Here is a 24,672-nt window from a genome sequence, read left to right as displayed (position 1 = left end):
CCCGCCAGCCCCGCGCTGTACAGCTCCACCTTCAGCTCAAAGTCCGGCCCGGCCTCCGAGCTTTTGGGGAGGGGGGGGACACGGGGGGGGGGTGAGCGGGGCGGCTGCGGCGAGGGGGACGCGCTCCTCCCCGCCCCGGGACCCCCGCCCCGGGACCCGCGCCCCCCGCGCCGCCCCACGGCCCCGGGGACGCTGTGGGGGGGAGGCGGGGGAGGGCAGGGGTCCCCCCCGGGTGCACCCGCTCCCGGCGCGGCGCGGCGCTCACAAGAGGAGGGGGCTCTCGAAGCAGATGTCGGTGAGGGTCCGGTCCACCAGCACCATGGGGGTGTCCTGGATCTCGGCCCCGAGCTGCAGCAGGCAGAAGACGGCGCAGCGGTGCAGCTCTGCGGGCGCGGGGGGCTCAGGGCGGCTGGGGGGACCCCATCCACGGCCCCCGCCCCGCCGGGACCCCCCGCCCCACCTCCCCCACACCAGCCGGGACCCCCAGACCCGTGTCCCCCCAAACCAGCCAGGACCCCCAGGCCCCTCTCCCTGCCCCACCAGGACCCCCGACCCGTCTCCCCCAAACCAGCCAGGACCCCCACCCATCTCCCCACCCCGCTGGGACCCCCGACCCACCTCCCCCACACCAGCTGGGACCCCCAGACCCCTCTCCCTGCCCCACCAGGACCCCCAACCTGTCTCCCCCAAACCAGCCGGGACCCCCAACCCATCTCCCCAAACCCGCTGGGACCCCCGCCCCACCTCCCCCACACCAGCCGGGACCCCCCAGACCCGTGTCCCCCAAACCAGCCAGGACCCCCAACCATCTCCCCACCCCGCTGGGACCCCCGACCCATGTCCCCCAGACCAGCCAGGACCCCAACCCATCTCCCCCAAACCAGCCGGGACCCCCAACCCATCTCCCCACCCCACTGGGACCCCCAACCCATCTCCCCCAGACCAGCCAGGACCCCAACCCAACTCCCCCAAACCCGCTGGGACCCCAGACCCATGTCCCCCAGACCAGCCAGGACCCCAACCCATATCCCCCAAACCAGCCGGGACCCCCAACCCATCTCCCCACCCCGCTGGGACCCCCCGCCCCCACCTCCCCCACACCAGCCAGGACCCCCAGACCCGTGTCCCCCAAACCAGCTGCGACCCCCAGGCCCCTCTCCCTGCCCCACCGGGATCCCTGACCCATCTCCCCAAACCAGCCGGGACCCCCAACCCATCTCCCCACCCCGCTGGGACCCCCGAGCCACCTCCCCCACACCAGCCGGGACCCCCAGACCCGTGTCCCCCAAACCAGCTGCGACCCCCAGGCCCCTCTCCCCACCCCACCAGGACCCCCAGGCCCCTCTCCCTGCCCCACCAGGACCCCCAACCCATCTCCCCACCCTGCTGGGCCCCCAACCCCTCTCCCTGCCCCACCGGGACCCCCAGCCCATCTCCTCCAAACCAGCCAGGACCCCCAGACCCGTCTCCATACCCCACCGGGATCCCAGGCCCCTCTCCCTGCCCCACCAGGACCCCCAACCCGTCTCCCCCAAACCAGCCGGGACCCCCAACCCATCTCCCCCACCACACGGGACCCCAACCCATGTCCCCCAGACCAGCCAGGACCCCAACCCAACTCCCCCCAAACCAGCTGGGACCCCCAGACCCTCTCCCCACCCCACCAGGACCCCCAGACCCCTCTCCCTGCCCCACCAGGACCCCCAACCCATCTCCCCAAACCAGCCGGGACCCCCAGACTCATCTCCCCACCCCACTGGAACCCCCAACCCATGTCCCCCAGACCAGCCAGGACCCCAACCCAACTCCCCCAAACCAGCTGGGACCCCCAGACCCCTCTCCCTGCCCCACCAGGACCCCCAACCCATCTCCCCCAAACCAGCCAGGACCCCCAGACCCCTCTCCCCACCACACCGGGGCCCCCAACCCCTCTCCTACCCCACCAGGACCCCCAACCCATCTCCCCACCCCACCAGGACCCCCAACCCATCTCCCCAAACCCGCTGGGACCCCAGACCCCTTTCCCCACCCCACCAGGACCCCAACCCATCTCCCCAAACCCACTGGGACCCCCAGACCCCTCTCCACACCCCACCAGGACCCCCAACCCATCTCCCCCAAACCAGCCGGGACCCCCAACCCATCTCCCCACCCCGCTGGGCCCCCAACCCCTCTCCCTGCCCCACCGGGACCCCCAGCCCATCTCCTCCAAACCAGCCAGGACCCCCAGACCCGTCTCCATACCCCACCGGGATCCCAGGCCCCTCTCCCTGCCCCACCAGGACCCCCAAACCCGTCTCCCCCAAACCAGCCGGGACCCCCAACCCATCTCCCCACCACACCGGGACCCCAACCCATGTCCCCCAGACCAGCCAGGACCCCAACCCAACTCCCCCCAAACCAGCTGGGACCCCCAGACCCCTCTCCCCACCCCACCAGGACCCCCAGACCCCTCTCCCTGCCCCACCAGGACCCCCAAACCCATCTCCCCAAACCAGCCGGGACCCCCAGACTCATCTCCCCACCCACTGGAACCCCCAACCCATGTCCCCCAGACCAGCCAGGACCCCAACCCAACTCCCCCAAACCAGCTGGGACCCCCAGACCCCTCTCCCTGCCCCACCAGGACCCCCAACCCATCTCCCCCAAACCAGCCAGGACCCCCAGACCCCTCTCCCCACCACACCGGGGCCCCCAACCCCTCTCCCTACCCCACCAGGACCCCCAACCCATCTCCCCACCCCACCAGGACCCCCAACCCATCTCCCCAAACCCGCTGGGACCCCAGACCCCTTTCCCCACCCCACCAGGACCCCAACCCATCTCCCCAAACCCACTGGGACCCCCAGACCCCTCTCCACACCCCACCAGGACCCCCAACCCATCTCCCCCAAACCAGCCGGGACCCCCAACCCATCTCCCCACCCCGCTGGGACCCCTGACCCACCTCCCCCAGACCAGCCAGGACCCCAACCCAACTCCCCCCAAACCTGCTGGGACCCCAGACCCCTCTCCCCACCCCACCAGGACCCCAGACCCCTCTCCCTGCCCCACCAGGACCCCCAACCCATCTCCCCAAACCTGCTGGGACCCCCAGACCCCTCTCTCCGCCCCACTGGGACCCCCAACCCATCTCCCCACCCCGCTGGGACCCCAGACCCCTCTCCCCACCCCACCAGGACCCCAGACCCCTCCGCCCCCCACTCACCCCCCTTGTTCCGGAAATATTCCGTGTCCTTCCACATCAGCGGGATGCGCAGGTCTGGGGGGGGGGGGCGAGGCAGGCGGTGAGGGGGACCCAGCCCCACGGGACCCCCGAGGGCCCTTCGCCGGCTGCCGGCACCCGCGACCCCCCCCCACGGCGGGTTGGGGGTCTGGGGGGGTCCCCCCATACCTGAGACGCAGACGGTGCCGCGGCAGGGCAGGCGCTCGACGGCGGGGGCCGGCGTCCGAGGGGCTGCGGAGCCGGGGGAGGGAAAAGCGTCGACGTCCGGAGCTGCGACGGCCGCGCCCCGGCAGCAGCCCCCTCCCCGCCGCCCCGCAAGCCCTCGGAGGGGGTCCTCACCGCCGGGCCGTCCGCCGCAGCACCTGCGCCTCCTTCCTGCGCTGCAGCTCGGCCATGTAGGCCAGGACGCGGCTGTTGCAGACCAGCAGGCTCTTGGCAGCCTCCAGCGCCTGCTCCCGCCGGCTGCATGCGGCCAGCAGCTTGCAGGCGCCTTCCCGCAGCCGCAGCTCCCGCTCCATCTTCCGCTGGATCTCCGTGTCCTGGGGGGCACACGGGCGGGGGGCTGCAGGGCGGCGGGGGGCACCCGCCGGCGCGGCCAGGGGGGCCCGACACCGCTGTCGGGGGTGATGGCGGCGCGTGGCGGGTGCTGCGGGTGCCCCCCCCCCGCCGCCCCGGGGCTGTGGAGAGACCCCGAGACCCCCAGCTCGGCTGCTCGGGGGGGCCGGCCACGCACCCCCGGGGGTCCCGGCCATGCGCCCCTTTCGGGGGTCCCAGCCACGCGCCCCCTTTCGGGGGTCCCAGCTGCAAACCCCTTTAGGGGGTCCCCAGCCACACACACATTTGGGGGTCCAGCTCAGCACCCCTGGGGGGTCGCAGCTGCAAACATTTAGGGGGTCCCAGCCACGCACACATTTAGGGGGTCCCAGCTCAGCGCCCCTGGGGGTCCCAGCCACGCGCCCCTTTCGGGGGTCCCAGCTCAGCACCCCTGGGGGTCCCAGCCATGCGCCCCTTTCGGGGGTCCCGGCCATGGACCCCTGGGGGTCCCAGCCATGCACCCCTTTCGGGGGTCCCAGCCACGCACCCCTTTCGGGGGTCCCAGCTCAGCGCCCCTGGGGGTCCCAGCCACGCGCCCCTTTCGGGGGTCCCAGCCACGCGCCCCTTTCGGGGGTCCCAGCCATGGACCCCTGGGGGTCCCAGTCACGCGCCCCTTTCGGGGGTCCCAGCTCAGCACCCCTGGGGGTCCCAGCCATGCGCCCCTTTCGGGGGTCCCAGCTCAGTGCCCCTGGGGGTCCCAGCCACGTACACCAAGGGGGGGTCCCAGCCACCCACCCCTTTAGGGGGTCCCAGCCATGTACTCCTGGGGGGGTCCCAGCTGCACATCCCTGGGGGGGGTCCCAGCTCTTCACCCCTTTAGGGGGTCCCAGCCATGTACTCCTGGGGGGGGTCCCAGCTGCACATCCCTGGGGGGGTCCCAGCTCTGCACCCCTTTAGGGGGTCCCAGCCGCGCACCCAGCTCAGCGCAGCTCGGGGGGCCCAGCCCCCGGGGGGGGCCCAGCGGCCCCCACGCAGGCCCAACCCCCCCCGTGGGGTCTGGTCCCCACGGCCCCCTCTGCCCCCCCGCCCCAACCCGGCCCTCGCTGCAGCCTCCACGCAAACCCCCCCCGGGGGGTCCCAGCTGCACCCCCCGCCCCCCCAGGGCGCCCGTCCCACCCCCCCCAAACAGCCCCGCTCCTGGGGGGCCGCAGCCCCACTGCCCCCGGCAGCCACCGGCCCCAACCCGCCCCACGGAGACGGCGCCCACCCCACGAGGAGCCACGCACCCCGCGGAGGATTTGCCGCGTGCCCCACGGCGGAACGAGACGCCCCACGGGTACGCCGCGTGCCCCACGGATGTGCCACACGTCCCCCAGATGTGCCACGCGCCCCACGGATGCATCACGTACCCCATGCCGAATCATGCGCCCCACAGATAACATCGTGCGCCCCATAGGGGAACCGTGTGCCCCACAGATACATCACGTACCCCATGCCGAATCATGCGCCCCACAGATAACATCGTGTGCCCCATAGGGGGAACCGTGTGCCCCCACAGATACATCACGTACCCCATGCCGAATCATGCGCCCCACAGATAACATCGTGTGCCCCATAGGGGAACCGTGTGCCCCACAGATACATCACGTACCCCATGCCGAATCATGCGCCCCACAGATACATCGTGTGCCCCATAGGGGAACCGTGTGCCCCACAGATACATCACGTACCCCATGCCAAATCATGCGCCCCACAGATACATCGTGTGCCCCATAGGGGAACCGTGTGCCCCACAGATACATCACGTACCCCATGCCGAATCATGCGCCCCACAGATAACATCGTGTGCCCCATAGGGGAACCGTGTGCCCCACAGATACATCACGTACCCCATGCCGAATCATGCGCCCCACAGATAACATCGTGTGCCCCATAGGGGAACCGTGTGCCCCACAGATACATCACGTACCCATGCCAATCATGCGCCCCACAGATACATCGTGTGCCCCATAGGGGAACCGTGTGCCCCACAGATACATCACGTACCCCATGCCGAATCATGCGCCCCACAGATAACATCGTGCGCCCCACAGGGGAACCGTGTGCCCCACAGCTCCACCGTGCACCCCATAGGAGAACTGTGTGCCCCACACATGCATCACGTACCCCATGCCGAATCATGCGCCCCACAGATACATCGTGTGCCCCATAGGGGAACCGTGTGCCCCACAGATACATCACGTACCCCATGCCGAATCATGCGCCCCACAGATACATCGTGTGCCCCATAGGGGAACCGTGTGCCCCACAGATACATCATGTACCCCATGCCGAATCATGCGCCCCACAGATAACATCGTGCGCCCCACAGGGGAACCGTGTGCCCCACAGATACACCGTGCACCCACAGATGTGCCACGCACCCCACACATGCATCACGTACCCCATGCTGAATCATGCGCCCCACAGATAACATCGTGTGCCCCATAGGGGAACCGTGTGCCCCACAGCTACACCGTGCACCCCATAGAAGAACTGCGTGCCCCACACATGCATCACGTACCCCATGCCGAATCATGCGCCCCACAGATACATCGTGTGCCCCATAGGGGAACCGTGTGCCCCACAGATACATCACGTACCCCATGCCGAATCATGTGCCCCACAGATGCATCGTGCACCCCATAGAGGAACTATGTGCCCCACACGTGCATCACGTACCCCATTACAAATCACGCACCCCACAGATAACATTGTGCACCCCACGGGGGAACCACGTGCCCCACAGCTACACCGTGCACCCCACGGATGTGCCACGCGCCCCACGGATGCATCACGTACCCCATGCCGAATCATGCGCCCCACAGATGCATCGTGCACCCCATAGAAGAACTGTGTGCCCCACACATGCATCACGTACCCCATGCCGAATCATGCGCCCCACAGATATGCCGGGTACCCCACAGGGGAACCGTGTGCCCCACAGATGCATCGTGCACCCCATAGGAGAACTACATGCCCCACAGATACATCCCGTCCCCCATAATGAATCACACACCCCACAGAAAACATCGCGTGCCCCACGGGGGAACCACGCGCCCCACACCTACGCCGTGCACCCCGCGGCCGCGCCACGCACCCCGCGCAGACATCACGCACCCCACGGGGGAACCAGCCGCCCCACGGATTCGCCGCGCACCCCACCGACGCGCCCCACGGCAGCGCCACGTCCCCATGGACGCGCCCCACGGATTTGCCGCACACCCCACGGACGCGCCCCACGGATGCGCCCCACGGATTTGCCACGCGCCCCACGGACGCGCCCCACGGATGCGCCCCATGGATTTGCCGCGCGCCCCACGGATGCGCCCCATGGGTGCCCCCCACGGATGCCCCCCACGGATGCCCCGCACCCCACGGATGTGCCCCACGGATGCGCCCCACGGATTTGCCACGTCCCCCACGGACGTGCCCCACGGATTTGCCGCGTGCCCCATGGATGCCCCACGGATGTGCCCCACGGATTTGCCGCGCGCCCCCACGGACGCACCCCACAGACGCACCCCACGGATTTGCCACGTCCCCCACGGATGCCCCCCATGGATTTGCCCCGCACCCCACGGATGCGCCCCATGGGTGCCCCCCACGGATGCCCCCCACGGATGCCCCCCACGGATTTGCCCCGCACCCCACGGATGCGCCCCATGGGTGCCCCCCACGGATGCCCCGCACCCCACGGATGTGCCCCACGGATGCGCCCCACGGATTTGCCACGTCCCCCACGGACGTGCCCCACGGATTTGCCGCGTGCCCCATGGATGCCCCACGGATGTGCCCCACGGATTTGCCGCGCGCCCCACGGACGCACCCCACAGACGCACCCCACGGATTTGCCACGTCCCCCACGGATGCCCCCCATGGATTTGCCCCGCACCCCACGGATGCGCCCCATGGGTGCCCCCCACGGATGCCCCCCACGGATGCCCCCCACGGATTTGCCCCGCACCCCACGGATGCGCCCCATGGGTGCCCCCCACGGATGCCCCGCACCCCACGGATGTGCCCCACGGATGCGCCCCACGGATTTGCCACGTCCCCCACGGACGTGCCCCACGGATTTGCCGCGTGCCCCATGGATGCCCCACGGATGTGCCCCACGGATTTGCCGCGCGCCCCACAGACGCACCCCACAGACGCACCCCACGGATTTGCCACGTCCCCCACGGATGCCCCCCATGGATTTGCCCCGCACCCCACGGATGCGCCCCATGGGTGCCCCCCACGGATGCCCCCCACGGATTGCCCGCGTGCCCCACGGATACCCCACGGATGCGCCCCACGGATTTGCCGTGTGCCCCACGGATGCGCCCCACGGATGCGCCCCACGGATTTGCCACGTCCCCCACGGACGCGCCCCACGGATTTGCCGCGCGCCCCACGGATGCCTCCCACGGACGCGCCCCACGGATTTGCCACGCGCCCCACGGATGCGCCCCACGGATTTGCCCCACGGAGACCCCCAGGGGGGCTGGCAGCAGACACCCCCCCCCCCCTCCCCAAATTCCCAGCCCCCCAACTCACTGCCGGTACCGGTTGCTGCTCCATTCGGGTCCCGGTTGCTGCCTGCACCCCCCCCCACCCCCCCCGGCCCCCTGCCCGTCGCAGTGACGTCACCGCCTGCTATAAATAGCCACAAACGGGCGGGGGGGGGGGGGCAAGAGGGAAGTCGACCCCCCCAAATTTTTCCGCTGTGGGGAGCGGTCTCCATCTTCTAGGGACCCCTGGGACCACCCCCCCCCCCCAGGACCCCCGGACCCCGGGTTCCCCGGGGTCCGGGGGTCCTGGGGGGGGGGTGGTCCCGCTGTGTTGGGTTCCCCCCCGGGGGGGGTCCCCCCCCCCCCCCCAAAATCCCACCTGGAGGCTAATGGCGATCTGGCGGATGTAGAGCATGTTGAGATCTTCCAGGATCCGCAGCTTCTCCTGCATCTGCAGCCCCCTCCCCGCCACCTCCATCGGCACCGGCGGGACCCCCCCGCTTAATTTGGGGGGGCCGGGGGGGAGGTGAGGAGGAAGAGGGGGGGGGGGGGTCCCCGCATCCAGCCCGTCGCCCCCCCGGCATCCAGCGCTGGGCTTGAGGAATTTGGGAGCTTTCTTGCAAGGGGGAGGGGGGGGCTTTTGGGGGGGGGGGGGGGGGTTAATAGCTGCGGAGAGAAAAGAGCCCTTTGATCCCCCCCCCAGCCCCCCCCCGGCGCCCACGGTACCGGCTGCCCCCGAACAACCGGACACTGTGCGGGAAAGGGCAGCGGGGGCGGCTGGGGGGGGGATTTGGGACGGGGGGGGGGGGGGAAAAGGGAGGGTTCGGGGGGGTGCGGGGAGGGGACGCAGCAGGGGGGTGGGGGGTGGGGGTCCCGGTTACCGGTGCCTTCCGCCGCCGCCGCTCCGCGCACAGGAAGGCAGCGCCCGCCCCGGGCCCGCCCCCCCCCCCACGGCATTGCTCCGCTTACGGGAGCCGCCCCCCGGCACGGCCGGGCGGAACGGGGAACCCCCCCCCCCCAAGGCACCGGGACCCCCCAATGCACAGGGACCCCCCCGCCCCGAATGCACCGGGACCCCCCCCATGCACCGGGACCCCCCCGCCCCGAATGCACCGGGACCCCCTGCACCGAATGCACCGGGACCCCCCCCATGCACCGGGACCCCCCGCCCCGAATGCACCGGGACCCCCCGCCCCGAATGCACCGGGACCCCCCAATGCACAGGGACCCCCCAATGCACAGGGACCCCCCGCCCCAAATGCACAGGGACCCCCCTGCACCGAATGCACCGGGACCCCCCAATGCACAGGGACCCCCCCGCCCCGAATGCACAGGGACCCCCCCCCATGCATCGGGACCCCCCACCTCGAATGCACCGGGACCCCCAAATGCACCGGGACCCCCCACCCTGAATGCACCGGGACCCCCCCAATGCACAGGGACCCCCCGCCCCGAATGCACCGGGACCCCCGAATGCACCGGGACCCCCCACCCTGAATGCACCGGGACCCCCCCCAATGCACCGGGACCCCCCACCCCGAATGCACCGGGACCCCCGAACACACCGGGACCCCTGTGCACACAGGGACCCCCCCCGAAATGCACCGAGACCCCCCAAATGCACCATGTGCACGCCGAGACCCCCCCAATGCACCAGGACCCCCGTGTGCACTGGGACCCCCCGCCCCGAATGCACCGGGACCCCCCGCCCCGAATGCACAGGGACCCCCCCCAAATGCACTGGGACCCCTGTGCACACAGGGACCCCCCCCAATGCACCAAGACCCCCCAAATGCACCGGGACCCCCATGGGCACCAGGACCCCCGTGTGCACCAGGATCCCCCCCTCAATGCACCGGGACCCCCATGGGCACCGGGACCCCCCCGAATGCACCGGGACCCCCTGCCCTGAATGCACCGGGACCCCCCCAATGCACCGGGACCCCCTGTGCACACCGGGACCCCCCGCTCAAGCACAGCCGGTAGCGGGGGCACTGCCCCCTCCCCTCGAGCGCACCGGGACCCCCGCCCCGTGCACCGGGACCCCCCCAGCCGCCACGTGCAGCCGATACGGGGGAACCAGGACCCCCGGGACCCCCCCCCGAGCGCACCGGGACCCCTGCCCTGTGCACCGGGACCCCCGCCCCGTGCACCGGGACCCCCCAGCCGCCACGTGCAGCTGATATGGGGGAACCGGGACCCCCGCCAAGCGCACCGGGACCCTCGCCCTGTGCACCGGGACCCCCCCAGCCGCCACGTGCAGCCGATACGGGGGAACCAGGACCCCCGGGACCCCCCCCCGAGCGCACCGGGACCCCTGCCCTGTGCACCGGGACCCCCGCCCCGTGCACCGGGACCCCCCCAGCCGCCACGTGCAGCTGATATGGGGGAACCGGGACCCCCGCCGAGCGCACCGGGACCCTCGCCCTGTGCACCGGGACCCCCCCAGCCGCCACGTGCCCCCCGCCGAGCGCGCTGGGACCCCCCAGCCGCCACGTGCAGCCGATACGGGGGAACCGTGCCCCCCGCCGAGCGCGCCGGGTCCCTCGCCAAACGCACCAGGACCCCCCCCAGCTGCCACGTGCAGCCGATACGGGGTAACCGGGACCCCCGGGACCCCCCCCGAGCGCACCGGGACCCCCGCCCCGTGCACCGGGACCCCCCCAGCTGCCACGTGCAGCCGATACGGGGGAACCGGGACCCCCGGGACCCCCCCCGAGCGCACCGGGACCCCCGCCCCGTGCACCGGGACCCCCCCAGCTGCCACGTGCAGCCGATACGGGGGAACTGTGCCCCCCGCCGAGCGCGCCGGGACCCTCGCCAAACGCGCCGCGCCCACCGGTGCCTCGCGCCCGGCCGCGTGTCACGTGCGAGGGTCCGGCTGCCGCGGCCCCGTCCTCCCCGCTGCCCCCCCCCGGACCCTTGGGACCCCTCCGGCGCGGATCCGGCCTTGGCCCGGCACCGGCGGCCACCGCCAGCCCCCTCCGGCGTCGCGGCCGGGCCCCCCGTGGGCGGCAGCGGGGAGCCGCGGCGGTCACGCCGTGCAGGCCTGGCACGTTGCCGGCGGCGAGGGCGGCCATGCCGGGGGCACGGGCGCTTCCCGCTCTTCCCGGCTGGCGCGGCGGGAAATCCTGGCTAGGCCGGTGGCGGCCGGCGCTACCGGCGGGACGGGCAGGACGAGGGCGGCGTGTGCCGGGAGCAGAGGGGAGCGGCCGCCCTGCCCGCCTGCGGTGCCGCCGGTGCCGGCGGTGGCGTCGGCCGTGCCGTACCTGCGCCGAGTCGGCCAGCAGGCTGAGCCGGCAGCGGCCGCGGCGGATCTCCATCTCCAGCGCCGAGCCGCGGGCCACGGTCACCCGGCTGCGCTGGTCGCGGCGGAGCATGGCGCCGGTGGCTGAGGCCGACGCCGGGACGGTGGCGGCGAGGCCTTTTCCCCGCTCCGAACCCCCACCCCGGCCTTCGCCGCACCTGCCGCGAGGGCGGGACGCGGCGGAGCTGGGGAACGCGCCGGGAATGCCGACGCCGACCCGGTACGGCGGGGAAAGGCCGCGGGGGTGACGGCGGCAGCCGGTACCGGGCGGCTTGCTGGCACCGGCGGGACAATGGCTGCAGTCAGCGCAAGCAGCTGCAGGGCCTGGGGTGGGGGGGGGGGGGTGGGGGTGTTTTTGGGGGGTTTACATGTATGTAACGTGCGTGTGCACGCTGGAATGCACGCCCGGGCGCCGCGTGCTGCCCGTGCACGCCCGTGCGAGCGCGCGGGCGGCGGCAGCGCGCGCTGCCCGGGGGGGAAACCGGCGCCGCGGGGACCGCGGCGCCGGTTTCCCACCCGGACGGCGCACCCTTCCGCCCGCTTCAAAGATGGCGGGCGGCGGCGTCACCCCCTACACTTCCCCTTGCCCCGCCGCGCCGGGCGGAAGTGGGTCCGCCCGCAATTGTTTCCCCCCCCCCCCCCCTCCTCCGGGCTGCGGGACGCTTCAGCGGCGGATGAGCAAGGCCTGGCGGAGGGGCAGGATGGAGAGCGGCGAGCACGGTGAGTTGGGGAGGGGGCCCGGGAGGAGGGAAGGGGGGTGTGGGGAAGCCGGGGGTCGCTGCCGGCCCCGGGGGGAGCGCTGATAGCCGTGCCCCCCCCCCCCACGCAGGGCTGGAGGCCGAGGCGGGCGGCGGGCACGGCTCGCACAAGAAGAAGCACAAGAAGCACAAGAAGAAGCACAAGAAGAAGCACCACCACGAAGCGGCGGGGCCGCCCCCCGCCCCCGAGCTGCGCAAGCCCCAGCTCAAGCTCAAGATCAAGCTCGGGGGCCAGATCCTGGGCACCAAGAGGTGAGGGGGGCCGGGGTGGGGTGGGGGAGGCCGGGGTGGGGTGGGGGAGGCCTGGATGGGGCCCACCCGGCCGCTTCCCCCCGCACCCCGCGGGCCCCACGCGTGTCCCCACCCGCCCCGTGCCGGCCTCACCGGCTGCCCGCCTCTCCCCGCAGCGTGCCCACCTTCACGGTGGTCCCCGAGGCGCCGCGCTCGCCCTCCCCGCTGATGGTGGTGGACGAAGAGGAGGAACCCACCGAGGGGGTGCCCATCGAGCAGTACCGGGCCTGGCTGGGTGAGCCCCGCGGGCAGCGACGCAGGCGACGGTGCCGGGACGGGGGGCTCCGAGGCGGGGAGGGTGCTGGGGAGCCCCGGGGGGCCGGAGCGGGAGCCCGCGGGGGCGCTGGGGTCCCCTCCCAACGGGCTGCGGGTGCGGCGGTGCGCCCGGAGGGGATGGCGACGGTCCCGGCGGCCTGGCCCCGCCGCCCAGGGTGGCCCGAGTCGCCCCGTCGCGGCGTGGGGGGGCGGCCTGACCCCCCGGGTGGGGGGACCCCCGCCCACCGCCGCCCCGGTGACTGTTCTCCCCCTGACCCCCCGGGTGGGGGGACCCCTGCCCACCGCCGCCCCGGTGACTGTTCTCCCCCTGACCCCCGGGTGGGGGGACCCCCGCCCACCGCCGCCCCGGTGACTGTTCTCCCCGCCGCTGCCCGGCCCAGACGAGGACAGCAACCTGGACCCCTCGCCCCTGCCGGACCTGGACTCGGAGAGCTGCTTCCCCGCCCGCGAGGAGGAGGAGGAGGAGGAAGAGCGCTGGCTCGACGCCCTGGAGAAGGGCGAGCTGGACGACAACGGGGAGCTCAAGAAGGAGGTGGATGAGTCCCTGCTGACGGCCCGGCAGGTGAGGGGGGCGGGGGGCCACGGAGCCGCCCGGCACGGGGGTGAGGGGTTGTGGCCGCGGTGCTGGGCCGGCTGCGCTGCCCGCTCGGGCGCGATGCGGGGGCCGCAGGACCCCCGGGACGGGCTGGGGGCCGGGTCGGAGCGCCGGGAAGGGGGCGGGGGGGGGACCCTGGCCGGCGTGGTGAGGGTGCCCGCCGTGTCCCGCAGAAAGCCCTCCTGCACAAGCAGCAGAGCCAGCCGCTGCTGGAGCTGCCCATGGGCTACAAGGCGAAGGAGCTGACGGAGGAGATGCTGGTGAAGCGGGAGGAGCGGGCCCGCAAGCGGCGCCTGCAGGCGGCCAAGAAGGCGGAGGAGAACAAGAACCAGACCATCGAGCGCCTGACCAAGACCAACAAGGCCAAGGTGAAGACGCTGCGGGAGCGCAAGGCCAAGCAGGCCCCCCTGCCCCGTCGTCCACTACTGCAACGCCATCGACCGCATCACCGTCTCCTTCCCGCCGGGCGCCGCCCTGCCGCTGCCGCCCGCCCCGGCCCCCGCCGTGCCCCCGCCCGTCCTCTGCGGCGTCGCCGGCTGCTCCAACCGCAAGCGCTACTCCTGCTCCCGCACCGGCCTGCCGCTCTGCAGCCTGGCCTGCTACAGGAGGAACCTCGGGCTGCAGGAGGCCGCGGCCTAGGCCGGGGGGGACGCGGCGGGGGTCCGGCCCCTCCGCCGTGGACAGAGGGGGCCGGGGCTGCGCAGCGGCCCCGGCGGGGACTTGTTGGGGGTTTTGGGGTGGGGGGGGGGGGGGGTCCCGGCCAGGGCTGGTCCCGCGGTGGTGCCGCTGCCCGGTGCTGCGGAGCTGATTAAAGGCTGCAGGTGAAGGAGCCGTGTGTGGGTCCGCCGGGGCGGGGGGCAGCCCGGCACCCCGGCATTGCTATGGGGCAAGCCCGGCCGCCCCCCAGGATCGCTATGGAACAGCCCGGGCCCCCCTGGGATCGCTATGGAACAGCCCGGCCCCCCCCCCGGATCGCTATGGAACAGCCCGGGCCCCCCTGGGATCGCTATGGAACAGCCCGGGCCCACCTGGGATCGCTATGGAACAGCCCGGCCCCCCCCGGGATCGCTATGGAACAGCCCGGCCCCCCCCCTGGATCGCTATGGAACAGCCCGGCCCCCCCCCGGGATCGCTATGGAACAGCCCGGGCCCCCCCCTGGATCGCTATGGAACAGCCCGGCCCCCCCCCGATCGCTGTGGAACAGCCCGCCTCCCCCCCGGATCGCTATGGAACAGCCCGGCCCCCCCCCGGGATCGCTATGGAACAGCCCGGGCCCCCCCCTGGATCGCTATGGAACAGCCCGGCCCCCCCCCGATCGCTGTGGAACAGCCCGCCTCCCCCCCGGATCGCTATGGAACAGCCCGGCCCCCCCCCCCCCGATCGCTATGGAACAGCCCGGCCCCCCCCCGGATCGCTATGGAACAGCCCGGCCCCCCCCCCCCCGATCGCTATGGAACAGCCCGGCCCCCCCCCCGATCGCTATGGGACAGCCCGGGCCCCCCCCCCGATCGCTATGGGACAGCCCACACCCCCCCCCGGGATCGCTATGGAACAGCCCGGCCCCCCCCCCCCCGGATCGCTATGGAACAGCCCGGCCCCCCCCCCCCCCCGGATCGCTATGGAACAAGCCCGGCCCCCCGGGAGCGCTATGGAACAGCCCGCCCCCCCCCCCCCCGATCGCTATGGAACAGCCCGGCCCCCCCCCCCCGGATCGCTATGGAACAGCCCGGCCCCCCCCCCGATCGCTATGGGACAGCCCACACCCCCCCCCGGGATCGCTATGGAACAGCCCGCCCCCCCCCCCGATCGCTATGGAACAGCCCGGCCCCCCGGGAGCGCTATGGGGCAGCCCGGTCGCCCCCCCTCCCCCCGTGTGTTATGGTGCAGCCCGGCCCGGCGCTCCCGGGGGCGGGGCACCGGGAAGCTCCCTGCGGCAGCGCCCATTGGCTGGGGGCCCCTGCCCGGCAGAGAGCGGCGGCGCTGGTTGGCTGGCCTCTCCGCCAATCACGTGCTGAGGCCCTGCCTGCGCCGCCCGTTGGCCGGGCTCTCCCCAAAGCCCGCCCCGGGGGCGGGGCCCCGGCCAGCCAGGGGCGGCTGCGCCCCATCCGTCGGGCGCGGTGGCGCGGGGCCGGGCCGCCGTTGGCCGGGGACCCCGTCAGTCACGGCCAGGGGGCGGGGCTGCGCCGGCGGTTGGTGGCGGCGGCCGCCAATCCGGGTGGGGGGCGGGGCTCGGTCCCTTTGTCTCTGTTGTTGGGCGTGAGGCGCGGGCAGGACGGCGCCCGATTGGCGGGGCCGGGGCGGCGGCGGCGGCGCCGATTGGCCGGGCGGCGGCGAGGCGGCGGCGGATTGGGCGGCGGCGGCGGCGGGGGGGGGGGGAGAGGCGGGACCTTGGGCCCGGGCGTGATGGCGGCGGCGGAGGCTGCGGCCCGGGAGGCGGCGGCGGCCAGGGCGGCCGGGATGGCGGCGGCGGCGGCGGCGGCGGGGCAGCGGCTGCCGCTGCGGGCGGCGGGGGCCGGGGCCGGGGCGGCCGAGCGGGCGGAGCCGGCGCGGGGCCGCGGCGGGCTGTAAGCGGCGCCATGGAGCGGCCCGGGAGCGGCGGCGCCGAGGGGGCCTGGGCCGCGCTGCTGGGCCGGCAGCACCAGCAGGTACGGCCGGGGCTCGGCCGGGGCCCGGCGGGACGCGCTGCCGGGCGGGCCGTGACGGGGTGGCTGTGCCCGCAGGCCCGGGAGCACTGCCCGGGGGTGAACAACCAGCCCTACGTGTGCGAGACGGGGCACTGCTGCGGGGAGACCGGCTGCTGCACCTACTACTACGAGCTGTGGTGTGAGTGCGGGCGGGGGGTCCCGGGGGGGGGGGTCCCGGGGCTCTGGGGGGAGCTCGGGGCTCGGGTCCCGGGGCTCCAGGGGGGGTCCTGGGGCTCGGGAGGGGGTCTCAGGGCTCCGGGGGGGGGTCTCAGGGCTCCAGGGGGGGTCCTGGGGCTCGGGAGGGGGTCTCAGGGCTCCGGGGGGGGGTCTCAGGGCTCCAGGGGGGGTCCTGGGGCTCGGGAGGGGGTCTCAGGGCTCCGGGGGGGGGTCTCAGGGCTCCGGGGGGGGTCCTGGGGGTCTCAGGGCTCCAGGGGGGATCCTGGGGCTCGGGAGGGGGTCTCAGGGCTCATGGGGGTGTCCTGGGGCTCGGGGGGAGGTGTCAGGGCTTGGGGGGGGTCCCGGGGCTCGAGGGGGGGTTCCCAGGGCTCTGAGGGGAGCTCGGGGCTCCAGGGTGGGTCCTGGGGCTCCAGGGTGGGTCCTGGGGCTCGGGAGGGGGTCTCAGGGCTCCAGGGGGGGTCCTGGGGCTCGGGGGGGGGGGGTCTCAGGGCTCCGGGGGGGGTCCTGGGGCTCGGGGGGGGGTCTCAGGGCTCCAGGGGGGGTCCTGGGGCTCGGGGGGGGGGGGTCTCAGGGCTCCAGGGGGGATCCTGGGGCTCGGGAGGGGGTCTCAGGGCTCATGGGGGGATCCTGGGGCTCGGGGGGGGGTCTCAGGGCTCCAGGGGGGGGTCCTGGGGCTCGGGGGGGGGGTCTCAGGGCTCCAGGGGGGGTCCTGGGCTCGGGAGGGGGTCTCAGGGCTCATGGGGGGATCCTGGGCTCTGGGGGGGGGTCTCAGGGCTCTGGGGGGGGTCTCAGGGCTCCAGGGGGGGGTCCTGGGGCTCGGGAGGGGGTCTCAGGGCTCCAGGGTGGGTCCTGGGGCTCGGGGGGGGGGTCTCAGGGCTCCAGGGGGGATCCTGGGGCTTGGGAGGGGGTCTCAGGGCTCCAGGGGGGGTCCTGGGGCTCGGGGGGAGTGTCTCAGGGCTCCAGGGGGGGTCCTGGGGCTCGGGGGGGGGGGGGTCTCAGGGCTCCAGGGGGGGGTCCTGGGGCTCGGGGGGGGGGGTCTCAGGGCTCCAGGGGGGGTCCTGGGGTTCGGGAGGGGGTCTCAGGGCTCATGGGGGGGTCTCAGGGCTCCAGGGGGGATCCTGGGGCTCATGGGGGGGGTCTCAGGGCTCATGGGGGGGTTCCCAGGGCTCTGGGGGGAGCTCGGGGCTCAGAGGCCGGGGCTCCCGGGGGGGAGCTCAGGGCTCGGGGGGGGGGGACACGCTCCGGGCTCTGTGGGGCCCCAGGGCTCAGGGAGGGTGACCCCGCTCTGCCCCCGCAGGGTTCTGGCTCCTCTGGACCATCCTCATCCTCTTCAGCTGCTGCTGTGCCTACCGGCACCGCCGGGCCAAGCTGCGCCTGCAGCAGCAGCAGCGGCAGCGGGAGATCAACCTCATCGCCTACCACGGTGCCTGCAACTACCCCGCCTCCATGATGGACCTCAGTGAGTCGGGGGCCCCCAGCCCCCCGTGTCATCACCCCCAGCCCCCCATTGCCCCCCGAGCCCCCCACATCATCGTCCCCAGCCCCCCAAGCTCCCCGTGTTATCGCCCCCAGCCCCCCAAATCATCGTCCCCAGCCTTCTCACGTCCCCCGTGTCTCCCCGAGCCCTCCACGTCATCGTTCCCGGCCCCTCGAGCCCCCGCATCGTCATCCCCAAGCCCCCCACATCATCCCCAGCCCCCCAAGTCATCCCTCCCAGCCCCCAAATCATCATCCCCAGACCCCTGCATCCGCCCCACCCCCCCATGTTATCGCCCCCAGCCCCCAAATCATCATCCCCAGCCTCCTCACATACCCTATGTCTCCCGGAGCCCCCCACGTCATCGTTCCCAGCCCCTCGAGCCCCCTGCATCATCATCCCCAGCCCCCCAAGTCACCCCCCCAGCCCCCCAAGTCACCCCCCCAGCCCCCCAAGTCACCCCCCCAGCCCCAAGTCATCATCCCCGGCCCCCTGCATCCCCCCGCGTCCCCCACATCATTGTCTCCAGCCTCCCATGTCCCCCTGAGCCCCCCAAATCATCATCCCCAGCCCCCCACATCCCCCCGAGCCCCCCGTGTCATTGTCCCCAGCTCCCTGCATCTCCCTGAGCCCCCCCAAGCCCCCCATGCCATCATCACCAGCCCCCTGCATCCCCCCCGAGCCCCCCACATCCCCCCCCGGCCCCCAAATCATTGTCCCCAGCCCCCTGTGTCCGCCCCCAGGCCCCTGCATCCCCCCGAGCCCCCCGTGTCATTGTCCCCAGCCCCCTGCATCCCCCCGAGCTCCCCGTGTCATTGTCCCCAGCTCCCTGCATCTCCCTGAGCCCCCCCAAGCCCCCCATGCCATCATCCCCAGCCCCCTGCATCCCCCCCGAGCCCCCCACATCCCCCCCCGGCCCCCAAATCATTGTCCCCAGCCCCCTGTGTCCGCCCCCAGGCCCCTGCATCCCCCCGAGCCCCCCGTGTCATTGTCCCCAGCTCCCTGCATCTCCCTGAGCCCCCCCAAGCCCCCCACGTCATCAGCCCTAGCCCTCTGCGTCCCCCTGAGCCCCTTGCATCATCGTTCCCAGCCCCCCAAGCCCCCCGCGCCATCATCCCCAGCCCCCTGCGTCCCCCTGAGCCCCCCACGTCATTGTCCCCAGCCCCCCAAGCCCCCACGTCCCCCCCAGCCCTGCCCCGGGGCCCCGTGCTCCAGCTCCGTCCCCTCCAGGGCCCGGGCCCAGAGGCAGCGGGGGCTGGGGGTCCGCCCTGACCCGCGCTCCCCCCCCGCCACAGGGATGCTGGCTTCCTTCAAGCTGCCGGCCTACGAGGAGGTGGCCCACCGCCCCAGCACGCCGCCGCCGCCGTACAGCGCCATCCTGGCCCAGCTGAGCGGGCCCCGCGGCCGCCCGGGCTCCGGCAGCCTGACGCTCTCGCCCAGCTCGGAGAACTACAGCAGCTGCTCGTGCGAGTCGAGCTGCGCCACCTCCCCCAGCAGCACCTCGCTCTCGGCGCAGGCGACGGACGAGACGGAGCGCAGCCGGGCCAGCACGCCCAGCGAGGACGGCGGCACCAGCAGCACCGGCACCGGCGCCAGCTGGGAGCTGCCCCCCCGAGGAGACGCCGGCGCGGCAGGCCCCGCACAAGCACGCGCTCTTCTCCTCCACCGTGGACTTCTTCGAGGCCGACTGCCACCCCTGCTCCGACATCGAGGAGGGCGAGGAGGAGGAGGGCGGCGCGGCTCGGGATGAAGGCGACGGCGGCGAGCATTTCCGGCACCGGCGCTTGACGGGGGACTCCGGCATCGAGGTGGGGCGCTGCCAGGAGGAGGAAGAGGAGGGCGAGGGCGCCCAGCTGCTGGGCAAGGCCGGCCCCGTGCCCCCGCCGCGCTGCGGGCTGCCGGGCCAGGGGGGCGGCGAGGGGCCCGGTTCGCCCGCCCTGCCCGTCTGAGCCCCCTGCCCCCTCCCGGGGACGGGGCGGGCAGCTGCGCCGTGGGGCCGAGGGCGACGCTGCCGCGTCCTTGCTCCCGGTGCTGCCCCGGGGTCCGGACTCTTCGCCGTGGAGCCCCCGGGACCCCCCCCCATTGACCCCCCCCCCCCCCCAAATCCGTGCGCCCTGTGGCGTCCGGTCCCGCAGCCGTGGCACGGTCCCGCCGGAGCCCCCTCCTCTCCGAACTGCTCCTGGGGGCTGGGGCCCCGTGCCCGCCCCCCTCCCCTCAGTGCTGCCGGGGGGTCCCCACCGCTGCCGGGGGTCCCCCACCGCTGCCGGGGGCCGGGCGGGTCACGTAGCGTCCTCCCCCCATTAAAGAGATGTGGAAGTACAGTGGCCCCGCGCCTGCTGGGGGTCTGGGGGAGGGTGGGGGGGGCTGCGCTGGGCCCCCCCAGTTCTGCAGGAGGGGGACAGGGACCCCCTCCCGGCGCAGGGGATGGCACCCCGACACAGGCAGCGACGGGCCACGGTGGCGGAGCTTTATTTCGGGGGGAGGCGGCGGGCTCCGCGCCTCCGCCCGCACCTGAGAAAGCCGGGCAGGGCCGGCAAATGCCGGCGCGGCCACCGGCAGCCCTAGTAGTCCTCGGCCATCACCAGCACGACCAGGGCGGACCAGCCGGCGAAGGGGTGGCAGCCCTGGCCGCGGCCGGTGCTGTCGCTGTAGTGCTCCCAGAGGAAGCCGCTCTCGGCGTACTGCCGGTACAAATTGGCCACCAAGTTGTGGCGAAGCTCGCGGTAGAGCTCGGCCGCCCGCTCCCGCTGCGGCCCCTCGGCCTCGGCGTAGGCGCGCAGGGCCCGCAGCGCCAGGTAGTTGACGTTGACCCAGACGGAGCCGCGCCAGTACGGGGGGTCGTGCTGGGTGTTGCGCCGCAGGTAGAAGGGGCTGTCGCGGGCCAGGGAGCGCAGCCCGAAAGGCGTCCAGAGCTGCCGCTCGCCGCGCATGGCGGCCAGCACGGCGGGCAGCCGCGGCGAGTCGGGCCGCAGCAGCTGCAGCAGCAGCGGGAAGAGGCTGACGTAGCCCAGGGCCCCCACGAAGCGCGGCCGCGGCGGCTCCCGCACCTCCCGCACCAAGCGGGGGGCCGGCGGCGGTCGCCCCGGCGCCTGCTGCCAGCGCAGCCCCACGGCAGCGCTGTGGTTGCCGTAATCGGCGAAGGCGCCCAGCTCCGGCGCCCAGTGCAGCCGCTCCAGCAGCTCGTTGTCGCTCAGCGCCCGCTCCGTCTCCCGGTAGAGCCCGGCCGGTTCGCCGAGCCGCTCGGCCACCTCGGCCAGCACGCGGGCGGCCAGCGCCATCCAGCAGCGCAGGTCCAGGTGCCGCTCGTCGGGCGAGGGGTGGGAGGCGCGGGGGTAGTCGTCCAGCCCCGAGGCCAGCGTTTTGGGGTTGAGGAAGAGCTCGGGGCGGGGGGTCGCGGCCGCGCCAGCGGAAGGTGAGGGGCAGGGGCCCGGCCTGCGTCCGGTTGTACCAATCGTACCAGGCGCGCAGGCGGGGGAAGAGGCGGCGCAGGTAGGGCAGGGGGGCGGCGGGCAGCAGCCGCTGCAGCGCCAGCAGCAGGGTGGGGGGGTTGGCCGTCTCGCTGCGCTGCAGGAGGAATTCGGGGGGCACCTTGGCCCGCGCCTCCTCCCCCAGGATCTGCTCGCGGGGGATCCAGCCCTCGGCGTTCATCAGGTCCAGCCAGTGGGCGATGACCTCGCGGCTCAGCGCCGGGTCCCAGCGGCCCAGCAGCAGCTGGTGGAAGCCCTCGTCCCAGAGGAAGCCGCGGGGGAAGAAGGAGCGGGAGGGGACGGCGGTGAAGAGCGCGGCCTCGGGGGCGGGCACGGGGCGCTCGTGCAGCGGGGACTGCACCAAGCGAGCGCCCGTGGAAGTAGCCCACCCCCCCCAGCAACTCGCTGAGGGCGGCCTGGGCGAAACGCCGCTGCGGCGGGGGGAAGCCTTTGCGGGCCAGCCCGAAGGTCTCCTCGAAGCGTCGCTCGAAGGCGGCCGCGTGCCGCGCCAGCGCCGACGACAGCGCTTCCCCCGCCAGCCGCCCCGGCCGGCCCCCGGCGCTGCCGGACTCGAAGGTCACCTCCAGCGCGGCGGGCGGCTCCAGCGTCACCTGGTGCAGCAGCAGGCGCCCGCGCGGGGCTTCCCCCGGCAGCCCCCGGAAAGCGTCGACGGCGAAGAAGCGGCGGCGGCGGCGGCGGTCTGCCGGCGGGGCGAAGACGAAGCGGTTGCTCAGGCTGCTCCGCACCACCTCGGTCAGGCGAGCCCCGGGCTCGCCGCGTCCAGGTAGTTGTAGCTGCGGGGGGAGAGAGGGGCGTCAGGGGGGGCGGCGATGGGGACGGGGGAGCCGCCGCCGCCGCCGCGGGGAAGCACCTGGCGTATTTGGGGCCGCCGCCGCTCTCCGCCGTGGGGCGGAGGAAGGTGAGGGTGAAGCGTCCCAGCTCCTCCGTCGTCCCCGTCACGGCGGCCAGCCGCGTCCCGTTCTCCAGCTGCGGCTCCAGCGTCCCCTGCCCGTCCGTGGCGACGTAGAAGAAGAGGGAGAGGAGGGGGGGCCGGGCCACCAGCGTTCTGCGGAGGAAGAGGAGGCGGCGGCGCGTGAGGAAGGCGGGGGCTGCCCGGCGCTCCCTCCGCTCTCCCGGCGCGCGTCGCCCCGCTCCTCACCTGCGCCCGGGCGGTGACGCGCCAGCTCCAGTCCCCTCCGTGGGTCCCCCTCCCGGTCGTTTCACGAATTCGGTCTTTAAGGACAGGCCCTCGTCTTCGATCTCCTGCACCCCGAAATTTTCGCCGTCGTGCATCAGCCAGCCGTATCGCGACAGGCCGTCGCTCTGCTCGCAGGTGTGACGTAAGCTGCCGCCTCCGTCGCGTTGCTGAAGCCACATCAGCCCTGGGGGGAGCGGGCGGGGGGGGGCTCAGCTCCGGTTCTCCGGGCGGGAGCGGGGCCATGGGGGGGACCCAAGAGAATCGGGGGGGACCCAGGAGTTGGCGGGGGGACACCCAGAATTTAGGGTGGGGGGCCTGCACCCACCATTGGGGACCCAGGAATTGGGTGGGGGGGACCAAGAGCTCATGGGGGGCAGCCAGGAGTCCATGGTGGGGACCCAAGAGAATGGGGGCACCCAGGAGTTTGGGGGGGGCACCCAGGAGTTCGGGGGGGGAGGCCCGCACCCATCACCAGGGACCCAGAAATTAGGTGGGGGGACCCAGGAGTTTGGGGGGGGGGGGGGGGACACCCAGGAGAACCTGGGGGCACCCAGGAGTTTGGGGGGGGACCCAGGAGTTTGGGGGGGGACCCAGGAGTTTCGGGGGGGAGGTCCGCACCCATCACCAGGGACCCAGAAATTAGGTGGGGGGACCCAGGAGTTTGGGGGGGGACCCAGGAGAACCTGGGGGCACCCAGGAGTTCGGGGGGGAGGCCCGCACCCATCACCAGGGACCCAGAAATTAGGTGGGGGGACCCAGGAGTTTGGGGGGGGGGGGGGGGGGACGGGACCCAGGAGAACCTGGGGGCACCCAGGAGTTTGGGGGGGCACCCAGGAGTTTGGGGGGGGCACCCAAGAGAACCTGGGGGCACCCAGGAGTTTGGGGGGGAGGCCCGCACCCATCACCAGGGACCCAGAAATTAGGTGGGGGGACCCAGGAGTTTGGGGGGGGGAGGGGGGACCCAGGAGAACCTGGGGGCACCCAGGAGTTTGGGGGGGGGACCCAGGAGTTTGGGGGGGGACCCAAGAGAACCTGGGGGCACCCAGGAGTTCGGGGGGGAGGCCCGCACCCATCACCAGGGACCCAGAAATTAGGTGGGGGGACCCAGGAGTTTGGGGGGGGACGGGACCCAGGAGAACCTGGGGGCACCCAGGAGTTTGGGGGGGGGGACCCAGGAATTTGGGGGGGGACCCAGGAGAACCTGGGGGCACCCAGGAGTTCGGGGGGGACCCAGGAGTTCGGGGGGGAGGCCCGCACCCATCACCAGGGACCCAGAAATTAGGTGGGGGGGACCCAGGAGTTTGGGGGGGGGGGCACCCAGGAGTTTGGGGGGGGACCCAGGAGTTTGGGGGGGGGACCCAAAAGAACCTGGGGGCACCCAGGAGTTTGGGGGGGCACCCAGGAGTTTGGGGGGGGCACCCAGGAGTTTGGGGGGGGGACCCAAGAGAACCTGGGGGCACCCAGGAGTTTGGGGGGGCACCCAGGAGTTCGGGGGGGGACCCAGGAGTTTGGGGGGGGACACCCAGGAGTTTGGGGGGGGACACCCAGGAGTTTGGGGGGGGCACCCAGGAGTTTGGGGGGGGGGGGACCCATAAGTCCATGGTGGGGACCCAAGAGAACGGGGGCACCCAGGAGTTCGGGGTGGGGGGGCTGCACCCCTCACCGGGGGACCCAGGAATTGGGTGGGGGGACCCAAGAGCCCATGGGGGGCACCCGGGAGTTTGGGGGGGCACCCAGGCGTCTGCCCTGCCCCGGGGCCCGGGCTGCCCCCGCTCCCGCCCCTTACCGGTGGACGAGGGCCCGCGGGCTGCGCGTCTTCATGCCGAAGTAGACGTGAGGCCGGTAAGTGCCCCAGAAGCGGTGGGGCGAAGCGAGAGGCCCGGTAGAACCGGGGGGGAGGGCGGGCGGAGCGGGGTGGGGGGTAACGAGGCGGGCGGCCTCGCTCCACCGGCTCCATTCCGCCAGCGCCGCCGCCAGGCCCAGCCCCAGCGCCGCCACCGCCGCCGCCGCCGCCGCCGCCCTCCCTCGGCTCGGCCCCCCGTTGCTGCTCCCGCTGTTGTTCCCGGCGGCTGCCGCGCTCCCGGGGCCGCTCCCGGGCTCCTTCCCCGCCGCGCCGCCGCCGCTCGCCCGCCATGGCCCCGGACGC

The 24,672-nt window shown here is 73.6% G+C and overlaps 4 protein-coding genes across 4 annotated transcripts; 2 read left to right on the top strand and 2 right to left on the bottom strand.

Moving 5' to 3' along the window:
• Positions 1-9: 9 nt before the first annotated feature.
• RTKN (rhotekin) lies at positions 10-11,675 on the bottom strand (the record flags this gene model as incomplete). The annotated part of the gene is given in 8 exon segments (XM_075727382.1): positions 10-60; positions 266-383; positions 3,209-3,262; positions 3,395-3,440; positions 3,442-3,457; positions 3,566-3,765; positions 8,675-8,806; positions 11,565-11,675. Coding segments are annotated over 8 exon segments (728 nt in total), but the record flags the coding sequence as incomplete, so codon positions are not given.
• Positions 11,676-12,276: 601 nt separating this feature from the next.
• On the top strand, positions 12,277-14,161 carry INO80B (INO80 complex subunit B). The gene is given in 6 exon segments (XM_075727384.1): positions 12,277-12,322; positions 12,432-12,612; positions 12,768-12,886; positions 13,308-13,489; positions 13,696-13,926; positions 13,928-14,161. Coding segments are annotated over 6 exon segments (993 nt in total).
• Positions 14,162-16,099: 1,938 nt separating this feature from the next.
• On the top strand, positions 16,100-19,810 carry WBP1 (WW domain binding protein 1). The gene is given in 5 exon segments (XM_075727380.1): positions 16,100-16,168; positions 16,244-16,346; positions 17,682-17,843; positions 19,157-19,470; positions 19,472-19,810. Coding segments are annotated over 5 exon segments (987 nt in total).
• Positions 19,811-20,422: 612 nt separating this feature from the next.
• Positions 20,423-24,660, bottom strand: MOGS (mannosyl-oligosaccharide glucosidase). The gene is given in 10 exon segments (XM_075727383.1): positions 20,423-21,244; positions 21,246-21,692; positions 21,694-22,091; positions 22,094-22,122; positions 22,200-22,384; positions 22,386-22,394; positions 22,488-22,535; positions 22,538-22,715; positions 24,319-24,587; positions 24,589-24,660. Coding segments are annotated over 10 exon segments (2,457 nt in total).
• Positions 24,661-24,672: the final 12 nt, after the last annotated feature.

The sequence above is a fragment of the Pelecanus crispus genome, unplaced genomic scaffold, assembly GCF_030463565.1.
Source record: "Pelecanus crispus isolate bPelCri1 unplaced genomic scaffold, bPelCri1.pri SCAFFOLD_237, whole genome shotgun sequence".
Lineage (NCBI taxonomy): Eukaryota > Metazoa > Chordata > Aves > Pelecaniformes > Pelecanidae > Pelecanus > Pelecanus crispus.
The sequence above is the reverse complement of the archived record's forward strand: the minus strand, read 5'-3'. Positions and strand labels throughout refer to the sequence as shown.